Genomic DNA, 12,200 nt, shown 5'->3' on the forward strand with positions numbered 1-12,200 from the left:
TAATGTGACCCAAATAAAGAATACAAAAAAATAAAAACAGCTAATAATACCAGGGGGGGTTTATGTTTGGGAAATGTGAAACAGATTGGCTCACCTTTGATCCGCTGATCAGATAATGCGTCCCGTCCTCTGACAGCACGGCGCGGGTCTGAATGGAGGCGGCATCACTTCCACTGAAACCACCAACAAAGAAGAGAGATATAGACTTCTTGCGCTATTTCTCATCTGTATATTCTATATGTTGCATTGTTGGAAGAATTTCATTGCCATTTCTAAACTGTAGCTTTGTGCATATGACCATAAAACCTTTGAACCCTGAAGCAACTTAAACTGCTCATCTCTGATTGGTTGTCATCCTATAATATATGAAGCACTGCTCTAACTGATGAAAAGTATTAAAACGTCAAACAATCGCACGTTTAAATATCGTACAACTTTGACTCGAAGCTGATTTAATGTGGCTTTGTTGAAACATCGATACGATACTACTTTATTGTTCAGATCGAGTCTGACATTTGTAACATTAATAAAGACAAATACTAAGACAAGAGAAGGTTTGTTTAAGACTTCTAACGTATCATTTGACCTGGGATTTGTTCTAAAGGATCTTAATTCATTACAAATGGACTCCAGAAGCCCTGAACAGGTGATCCAATCCTTAAATCTAATCAAAATGAGAAAAATACATTTTGGCAGGATATTTGGTTCTTATTTAATTTGAGATCTGTGAAGAAGTAAAGGAACACCCTTTATTTCCAGGCTCAAGTGTTGTTGTAGTACTCATGTTGGCCACCATGCCCTAGGCTCTTAGATGAGAGTCTGCGTTGCAGCAGCATACACAGACAAGGCTTTGTATAACGGAAGACGAGAAATAAACAATCCAAAATGTAAACATCTCAAATAGAAATAAAATGTGGATAATATTTCATGTGGAATTCAAAATGTAAGGTAACAAAATAAAAAAGCAGGATATTATATCCACATTCAATCCAAATGAGATCCCAGCAGCGTTACCTCCCCGGCTCTGTGAGGCAGAACGCTGCGATGTGTTCTCCGGACGCCAGCCTGGGAAGATATTTCTGCTTCTGGGCTTCAGTCCCTGCGATCAGAATCCCCTGAAACACCAAACAGCTGTTAGACCGCTGGGAAAGTGCCAACTGAGTTCATTTAAGACCTTCCCTCCACATTTAACATAACAGATGAACGTGAGATTAGATTACTGTGCTGAGAAGGGTTTTCAGAGCAGAGAGAGTCATCTGTAAATCTGTAAAGGTATGTATTTATTGAAACAAAGACCATGCATACAAATACATTCATCTCAATAGAGAAGAGATGTTTCAAGCCAGATGTTATCTAATCCATCTGCACACTTGAGGTACATAACGATCAACAAACACTAGCAACATGGCATAATCTGGGACTAGGAATCGAGAACCTGATTGGTCCACAACCCATGCTAATAGATTAGTAGTAGACCACATAGGTAGATAGGTATGTCACTGTATGTACAGATGTCCATTTGCACTTTAACTTATTCCGTACTTTATAACTTAGATGACCAAATATGTATATATGCTGACACTTATTTACTCATCTCCTATTTCATAGTCTTTTATTATTATTATTGCTTTAATTATTTATTGTATTAATCTGTGCTGTCCTGTTTTTTCCCGCGTTGCTGCTTTGTACAACTGAATAATAAAGGTTCATCTTATTTTATACTATTTTACTTACTTATCTTATGAATCCCCGGACCTGGGGGGACAGAGCCTTCTCCGTCGCTGCCCCCCCCCTCTGGAACTCACTCCCCCAACCCATCAGAGACTGCTGACCTCACCACCTTCAAACACTCACCTCTTCAACCTGGCTTTTAATGTGTGATTGTTTTTGTTTTATTTTAACTATATATTTATTTGTTGTTCCTCTATTTTATTTTCCCTTCACTATCTCTGTAAAGCGTCTTTGAGCACCTGTAAAAGCGCTGACAAATTAAATCTATTATTATTATTATACGGAGGAAGATGCTCATTGTTTCAAACAAAGACTGTTGAATGATGAGTCGATTATGTTTTTGGGTGTTAGGCAAATAAATCCCTTTTGTTGTCTTTTGTTAATTTGGTTTTAAAAGGTATTTATTATCATTTGCTTGTGAAAAGGACCATTGCTATACAGTTCTCTCAGTAACAATAAAAAGACCCTTCTCATGTGACGTTTTACACCAAATCATTCATTAAGGAGTTCTGTCGATAAGCAGTTTGATAGATATCAGTATCTCACATCCTAAAGATTCCCGTCTCTATCCGTCTCCTTGTCTTTCCCTTGAAATCACACTGTACATTTTACATTCATATATTCAGTTTAATATTCCATCTCTCAGATACTTATGTATATATAATAACTTGCTTTAAATCTTGTTAATTCAACATTTTCTACTTTCTTGTTTATTTCTAGTCTTTTGATTTGTATTGTGAATGCCTTTATGCTGCTGCAACGCAAACATTTCCCAAATTGGGATCAATAAAGTACTTCTCATCTCATCTCGTCTCTTGTCTGTGTGTTACCTTCAGTCCGATGGCCTGGTGAGCGGCCAGCGTCACGGCGATGGATCCGTCCAGAGAGGTGATCTCTGCCAGCCGGGCGTACACCGTGTTGGTCAGCCCAAGACCCCCTGGGGTGACAAGAAGAAAGTACTTTTACTTAAAGATCTATTAATGCCATATCGTGTTCCAAACCACACCAAGGATTATTTCTGACACAGTATGGAGGTCAAATGCTTTTTCTCTTCTTTGAGGGTATTTGGTTGGTGGTTTTTTTAAGCTTGTAAATATTTCTGTATGATAGATGAACTCTAGATATATCTTAAATCCTTTCTGTTTAGTGTCTGAGCCTCTATTCTTTAAGCTTTCTATCAGGGTGTCCATTTCACATATCTCCATTCTGCCTTGGTAACTGTTTGTGCATACATTGAGAGATATGAGCCTTTTTCATAACTCCAAACAGTTGTCACATCATCGTACCGTACTCCTCGGGAACCATCACTCCAAACAGCCCGAGCTCCTTCAGCCCGTTCAGAGTCTCTGCTGGGATCTTAGCATCTCGGTCGATCTTCGCTGAGTCGACTGAAATCACAATAAAAAAAGGTAATTTGTTAGAACAATCTCCCTGGTCCCCGGCTTGAGCTTCAATCTCAGGATCCATGTATCTGTGATCCTCTCCAGAATGGAAGTAGTCATCACATACAGAGCATCAACTAGTTCCTGAACAGTGTCCTTCACATGCTGATATCCAAGAGAGGGAGTTACACAGTCACAAGATGGAGTCTTCTAGGTAATCATACATCCTGTCATGTACATAATACTGAGTTTTGTCTCAAAATGTTGGCTTTATTCTGAAAATCAAAAAAAAATCTGACTTTTCTCTCAAAAAATTCTGACTTTTCCTAAAAATCTCAAAATTCGGACTTTTTCTTTTGTTATCCATGGAGCTCCTCTCTCACCTTCCTCGCTGAAGAACCTCTCCACCGGAGCAACGAGCTGGTTGATCTCCTCCACTTCCTCTAAAGAAACCTCAGGGTACGGGAAGACCTCGTCCTGGAGGGAAGACACAGTTAGAGAAACAACAAATACCCAGGTTCTCACGGAGAGAAACTAATTATAAAAACGGTGTTACGTTCTGCATTTCTGATCAGAAAGCTTTCCTGAATTTACTCAGTGGGGTAAAGTAACTAAGTGAATGTACTCAAGTACTCTGCTTGTCATTCAAACTAGCTGCTCCTTCACCAGCTTTGAGAACACTTCCATGATCAATCATTAGAAAACATATCATATATATTATTCTGAAATGGACCAATCTGCACAACGACTACTTTTACTGTCGCTACTTTCACTATATTTTGATGAGAATACTTTTCTACTTTTACTTGAGGAACATTTTGAATGCAGGACTTTTACTGTAACAGAGTATTCCTACACTCTGGTACTTCTACTTTAACTCAAGTACAAGATCTGAGTACTTCTACTTTTACTCAAGTACAAGATCTGAGTACTTCTACTTTTACTCAAGTACAAGATCTGGTACTTCTACTTTAACTCAAGTACAAGATCTGAGTACTTCTACTTTTACTCAAGTACAAGATCTGAGTACTTCTACTTTTACTCAAGTAAAAGATCTGAGTACTTCTACTTTCACTCAAGTACAAGATCTGAGTACTTCTACTTTTACTCAAGTACAAGATCTGAGTACTTCTACTTTTACTCAAGTACAAGATCTGAGTACTTCTACTTTCACTCAAGTACAAGATCTGAGTACTTCTACTTTCACTCAAGTACAAGATCTGAGTACTTCTACTTTTACTCAAGTACAAGATCTGAGTACTTCTACTTTCACTCAAGTACAAGACCTGAGTACTTTTACTCAAGTACAAGATCTGAGTACTTCTACTTTCACTCAAGTACAAGATCTGAGTACTTCTACTTTCACTCAAGTACAAGATCTGAGTACTTCTACTTTTATTCAAGTACAAGACCTGAGTACTTCTACTTTTACTCAAGTACAAGACCTGAGTACTTCTACTTTTACTGAGTACAAGATCTGAGTACTTCTACTTTTACTCAAGTACAAGACCTGAGTACTTCTACTTTTACTGAGTACAAGATCTGAGTACTTCTACTTTTACTCAAGTACAAGACCTGAGTACTTCTACTTTTACTGAGTACAAGATCTGAGTACTTCTACTTTCACTCAAGTACAAGACCGGAGTACTTCTACTTTCACTCAAGTACAAGATCTAAGTACTTCTACTTTTACTCAAGTACAAGATCTGAGTACTTCTACTTTTACTCAAGTAAAAGATCTGAGTACTTCTACTTTTACTCAAGTACAAGATCTGAGTACTTCTACTTTTACTCAAGTACAAGACCGGAGTACTTCTACTTTCACTCAAGTACAAGATCTGAGTACTTCTACTTTTACTCAAGTAAAACACATGAGTACTTCTCTCACATCTGGGAAGAAGTACAAAGCAGATGTGGCCAAGTACTTGACATTTTTTTTCACAAACATAGCCACAACTCTTGTAAATAAATGACCCTCCCACTCAGGGCTTTTTGGAGTAGATCACATCATGACCTACTACAAAAACCTAGGGGTACGCAAAGATGATTTCAGTCTAGCAAGGGTAACAACAGCAGAGGTACTCATTAAACTGAGCGCCCTCCAACCTAACAAGGCCACTGGCCACGACAATATCCCCTCCAAATTCCTCAGAGACACAGCAACCGCCATCTCACCAGTCATAGCTCACATAATTAACCTCTCCATAAAACAGGGAAAAGTACCCAAAGACTTCAAAATTGCAAGAGTAACCCCCCTGCACAAAAAGGGCAGCAAATTGAACCCAGGCAACTACCGCCCTTCTCTATACTTACCTCCATCTCGAAAGTCATGGATAAAATAGTATATGAACAGGTCGAAAAGTACCTCGCGGAAAAGAAACTAATCTATGAATTTCAATCTGGCTTTAGAACATCCCACTCCACTGACACATGCCTTCTTTATTTGAGCGACCACATCAAACAAGAGGTGGACGAGGGCAAGTACTGCGGCATGGTGATGCTGGACCTACAAAAGGCTTTCGACACTGTCAATCTCCCCATTCTGATTGACAAGCTAAAAGCAATTGGTTTTGATAAACTATCGGTGAGCTGGATGCAGTCCTACCTGGAGGGGAGAGAACAGATGGTGGAGGTAAACGGTACTCTGTCCCCCCCCCTCCCAGTGAGCTGTGGTGTTCCACAAGGAAGCATATTAGGTCCGTTACTGTTCCTAATTTATGTAAATGACATGTCACCAGCATGTGACTGCAACTTGTTCCTGTTCGCGGACGACTCAGCCCTGCTGGTCTCTGACAGGAACAGGTTGCAGGTTGAAAAAACCCTCAGCTCCGAGCTCGGGAGAATCTGCACCTGGCTCGCCGATAATAAATTATCATTACACCTGGGTAAAACAGAGTCCATTCTCTTCGGTTCGAAACATAATCTCAGCAAATCCGACGACTTCTCAGTTGCAGTGGGCGACATTATTGTCACAAGTAAGAAGGAAATTACATACCTAGGATCTATTCTTGAGGCAAACCTCTCCTGTGACAAAATGGCATCCAATGTAATAAAAAAAGTCAATCAAAGAACTAGATTCCTATACCGGATCTCCTCTCTGGTAAACAAAAACACCCTGAAAACTCTGGCAGGAGCACTCATTCAAGGGTACTATGACTATGCTTGCACGTCATGGGACCATAGCACCTCCAAGGCGCTAAAAATAAAACTTCAAACATCGCAAAATAAACTGGTCAGACTACTGCTTGACCTTTCATCTAGAACCCACCTCACCTCTGCCCACTTTGACAACCTAGGATGGCTTAGAGTAGACGACAGAGTACAGCTACTTGCAATGGGCCTGGTCTACAGATCCACTACACCTCTATGGTACCCATGTACATGTCAACATTCTTCCCAAAGGTCAAGGAATACCATGATCATAACACCAGAGGGAGCTCCACAAATCATGTGAAACCCAGATTTGGCACAAAAAAGGGGGAATACACGTTTCGCAATTATGCCACATCAAGGTGGAACGCTCTTCCCACAACTGTAAAGGAAAGTAAAACTATACTTACCTTCAAACCTCTCTTAAAGAGCACCTTCGGGGGAGAGCATTGCAAAACTGGCCCCGGTAATGGTACAAATCTCAACCTGTCGTTCAATGGACAGCTTCCCCCCCCCCATCTATGTATATACTCGCATTTTAGACTCTGTTACTAACTGTATATCTGTAGACTTGGTATGTCTTAAATGTCCGGTTAGGATGTATTAGAACGAAATCTAAAATGAAAATTGTAAATAAGCAATCTGTATGTAAAAAACCACCTGTATGTAAATTGTAAATAAGCCATCTGTATGTCAAATATGTCTTATATGTCTTATATGTCTTAAATGATACGATGAATTGGAAATGGGGGACCCTGATGTAAACAAGACGAAAGTCTTTCTCTGGTCTGCATCCCCTTAACAATTGTATGTTTTGAGCTGTACTGTACTGTACCCAATATACAAGCTGTTAATACACTTTTCAATCAATCAATCAATCAATCAATCAATCAATCAATCAAGCAGCCAAACATGGACATACTCAAGTACAAGTACCTCAAATGTGTTTTAAAGTGCAGTATTTGAGTAAATCTACTTACTTGACACCACTGCATTAAGGCAACATGTATCTCTACCACAGTATAACCCCCTCCTCTGACAGGTAGACTCTCACCTTGTTCACCTGACCCAGGAACAGATCTTTAGCATAAGCCAGGTTCCTGCTGTGGGTTCTGATGTTCCTCTGGAGAACCACATGTTTCCCAGCATGCTTCACGGTACACAGCAGCTGTCTGATCTGAGCTGATTTAGAGAGAATTAATCTGTTAACACTCATCATTTCTCCTGGAGTAAAACACTGCTTCTTGTATTCCACAGGAGTGTCATAAACAACCTCAGCCGGGCTACCTTTCACCCGATTTTGGTCGCGTGATGATGACGTACACGCACAGTGTTGGATAATACTTCACAGACCGTCGGAAATAGTCAACTTCTGCATGTGTGTGCATGATATACTGGATTTATTTGTATACAAACGCTAGTTTAATATTTTAAATAATAATAGAAAATATAAAAAAGGAATTGAGCGTAACGAAAAATATTTTGGTTGATTTTGAACTTTATAGAATATGGATTTTAATCGATTAACAATTTCCCTGCACAAAATTTCCCTTCAAGTCTGTTGAAGGATAGGACTCGTGGATGTTATAACTACAAACCGATGCCAAATTGAAAGTATTTTAGTATTTTTCAAACACCATGTGCATGTGAAGACTTCAAATTATATTTATCAACAGTTATAGTTGGCTATTTGTCTCTGCACCTACTGCTTGGGAAATTAAAGTACGTGTTTTCTCCGCACTGAAAGAAAATATTGCCATTTTTGACTGCGAAATTACCCAAATGTAAGGCAATTGAGTCTAAAATGTTGCTTTTGCCAGCCTCTGATATTCCCAACTCTTTCCTGGCCTAGTTGTAATGATTCCGACAGCACCTGAACACATCATTACAACACTGCAGTAATGCACGGCTGCCACATGATGACGCAATAGACTCACTTTCTATCAAGCGAATATATTAAATACTGTAATCAACATGGACAACGTTTCTCGAATTACACATACAGGGTAATTTCAGGGTATTTATGGTGGTTTTTGTACATGCATTTATCAAGTAGGCATATGTATACATCTATTTTTTTCCGATAGGTGTTGCATTATAGTCCTGTTGTTTGGTTGCTTTGTTCGTCTTAACTGAGTAGCAGAGTCATATTTATGTGTACACAAAACAATAGTGATTTTCATGCTATTAACAAAATGAAAACGGACTAAGGCAGCACAGACAGTATGTCTAACACAGTTTTAAATGTGCAACAATACTAATTATAATAATAACAACATCCATAATGATACTACTACTACTATTACTACTAATAATAAATACATAAATGCAACCATTTTCTAAACAATAATAATAATACATCATAAATACAATAATTTAAATAAAACAATAATTTAACTAAAAAACATGATTTAATAAAAATATACAAAATAAAAATAACATTAATTATAATTATTGTTCTCAATAATCATAATAATATAATAATCATATAAATAATTATGATCATATTTTTCATTCATATAGCACTTGTCAAGCTTAACCACAAAGGGGTTTCCAGATTTAAAGATCTAGTCCAAATATATATATATATTTGTAACCATACCCAGTTTAAATGTACATCACAATGAAACCCATTCTTAGCAGTGAGAGGAAATGCAGCCCCTCCCAGCTACATGATGACGTCCTGCTGACACGGAGGATGTGGCCTTCAATGCTGGATCTATTTTTAGCTCCAACCTCAAGGGCCGGACAGACACACAGTCACACACTCACACAGTCACAGAGTCACACAGTCACACAGTCACAGAGTCACACACTCACACAGTCACAGAGTCACACAGTCACACACTCACACAGTCACAGAGTCACACAGTCACACAGTCACAGAGTCACACACTCACACAGTCACAGAGTCACAGAGTCACACACTCACACAGTCACAGAGTCACACACTCACAGAGTCACAGAGTCACACACTCACAGAGTCACACACTCACAGAGTCACACAGTCACACAGTCACAGAGTCACACACTCACAGAGTCACAGAGTCACACGCTCACACACTCACACAGTCACAGAGTCACACAGTCACACAGTCACACACTCACACACTCACAGAGTCACAGAGTCACACACTCACACTCACAGAGTCACACAGTCACAGAGTCACACACTCACACAGTCACAGAGTCACACACTCACACACTCACAGAGTCACAGAGTCACACACTCACACACTCACAGAGTCACACAGTCACAGAGTCACACACTCACACAGTCACAGAGTCACACGCTCACACACTCACACAGTCACACAGTCACACAGTCACAGAGTCACAGAGTCACACACTCACACACTCACAGAGTCACAGAGTCACAGAGTCACACACTCACACAGTCACAGAGTCACACACTCACACAGTCACAGAGTCACACAGTCACACAGTCACACAGTCACACAGTCACACACTCACACAGTCACACACTCACACAGTCACGCAGTCACACCAGAGTCCTGCATCGGGTCGGGTACCCGACAGGTGACCCGCAAAAATGGTGATTCGCGGGTGGTATTTTTTCAAACGCTTTTTTCCGGGTTCGGTTCTGGGTAAAACAAAGATGATGCGGGTCGGGTCGCGGGTATTGCATAATAAATATATTAAAATAATAATAATTTAGTTTAATGTTTAAAATCCTCAGACCTCTCCCCCGCGGGACCGCGCATAATCATAACCTCTGCAGCGCATCAATCTGCTGCTGTGCGCGCCACATTCGAAATGGCTGCGGTGAAGCTCTGTAGCGGAGAATACAGCATTTTCAATAACACTTCCTCAAGAGCGAAATCCAACGTCTGGAGGCTTTTGGTTCCTAGACGGAGAAAATAACCAACATCCCACGCTTTTTGAGACAAATATGCAACTGCGTGTGTTAATAATTGCACGTTTTCAGTGCTCATATATATGCGGGTTCGGGTCGGGTTGCGGAACTAATTGGCAATATGTGCGGGTAGCAGGGCGGGTTCGGTATTAAACGTCGCGGGGGCGGGGCGGGAGCGGGTCTTGAAAATCAGACCCGTGCAGGACTCTGAGTCACACACTCACACAGTCACAGTCACGCAGTCACAGAGTCACAGAGTCACACACTCACAGAGTCACACACTCACACAGTCACACACTCACACAGTCACAGAGACACACAGTCACAGAGTCACAGAGACACACAGTCACAGAGTCACAGAGACACACAGTCACAGAGTCACACAGTCACAGAGTCACACAGTCACAGAGACACACAGTCACAGAGTCACAGAGACACACAGTCACAGAGTCACACAGTCACAGAGACACACAGTCACAGAGACACACAGTCACAGAGTCACACAGTCACAGAGTCACACAGTCACAGAGACACACAGTCACAGAGTCACAGAGACACACAGTCACAGAGTCACACACTCACAGAGTCACACACTCACAGAGTCACACAGTCACAGAGTCACAGAGACACAGAGACACACAGTCACAGAGTCACACAGTCACACAGTCACACAGTCACAGAGACACAGAGACACACAGTCACAGAGTCACACAGTCACAGAGTCACACAGTCACACACTCACAGAGTCACACACTCACACAGTCACAGAGACACACAGTCACAGAGTCACACACTCACACAGACACACACAGTCACACAGTCAGGCAGTCACACAATCACACACTCACACAGTCACGCAATCACGCAGTCAGGCAGTCACGCACTCACGCAGTCACGCACTCACGCAGTCAGGCAGTCACGCACTCACGCAGTCACACACTCACGCACTCACGCAGTCAGGCAGTCACGCACTCACGCAATCACACACTCACACAGTCACGCAATCACGCACTCACGCAATCAGGCAGTCACGCACTCACGCAGTCACACACTCACGCAGTCACGCACTCACGCAGTCAGGCAGTCACGCACTCACACAGTCAGGCAGTCACGCAATCAGGCAGTCACGCACTCACGCAGTCACACAATCACACACTCACACAGTCACGCAGTCACACACTCACACAGTCACACAATCACACAGACACACAGTCACGCAGTCACGCAATTACGCACTCACGCAGTCATGCAGTCACGCAATCAGGCAGTCACGCACTCACGCACTCACACAGTCAGGCAGTCACACACACTCACACAGTCACGCAGTCACACAGTCACACACAGTCACACAGTCACGCAGTCACACACTCACACAGTCACGCAATCAGGCAGTCACGCACTCACGCAATCACACAGTCACACAGTCACGCAATCAGGCAGTCACGCACTCACGCAGTCACGCACTCACACAGTCACACAGTCACGCAGTCACACAGTCACGCAATCACGCACTCACGCAGTCACACACTCACGCAATCAGGCAGTCACGCACTCACGCAGTCACACAATCACACACTCACACAGTCCACGCAGTCACACACTCACACAGTCACACAATCACACACTCACACAGTCACGCAGTCACACAGACACACAGTCACGCAATCACGCACTCACGCAGTCAGGCAGTCACGCAATCAGGCAGTCACGCACTCACGCACTCACGCAGTCAGGCAGTCACACAGTCACGCAGTCACGCAATCAGGCAGTCACGCACTCACGCAGTCACGCACTCACGCAGTCACACACACTCACACAGTCACACAGTCACACACACTCACACAGTCACACAGTCACACAGTCACACACAGTCACACAGTCACGCAGTCACACACTCACACAGTCACGCAATCAGGCAGTCACGCAATCAGGCAGTCACGCACTCACGCAATCACGCAGTCACGCACTCACACAGTCAAACACTCACACAGTCACACAGTCAAACACTCACACAGTCAAACACTCACACAGTCACACAGTCACGCACTCACGCAATCACA

General features: G+C 42.1%; 1 protein-coding gene across 1 annotated transcript; it reads right to left on the reverse strand.

The window, feature by feature from the left end:
• Positions 1-94: 94 nt before the first annotated feature.
• LOC117534536 (complex I assembly factor ACAD9, mitochondrial-like) lies at positions 95-7,580 on the reverse strand (the record flags this gene model as incomplete). The annotated part of the gene is given in 6 exon segments (XM_034198755.1): positions 95-173; positions 1,015-1,115; positions 2,562-2,668; positions 3,018-3,119; positions 3,497-3,590; positions 7,318-7,580. Coding segments are annotated over 6 exon segments (648 nt in total), but the record flags the coding sequence as incomplete, so codon positions are not given.
• Between the last annotated feature and the right edge of the window lie 4,620 nt (positions 7,581-12,200).

This window comes from Gymnodraco acuticeps, unplaced genomic scaffold (assembly GCF_902827175.1).
Source record: "Gymnodraco acuticeps unplaced genomic scaffold, fGymAcu1.1, whole genome shotgun sequence".
In the NCBI taxonomy this organism is placed as follows: domain Eukaryota; kingdom Metazoa; phylum Chordata; class Actinopteri; order Perciformes; family Bathydraconidae; genus Gymnodraco; species Gymnodraco acuticeps.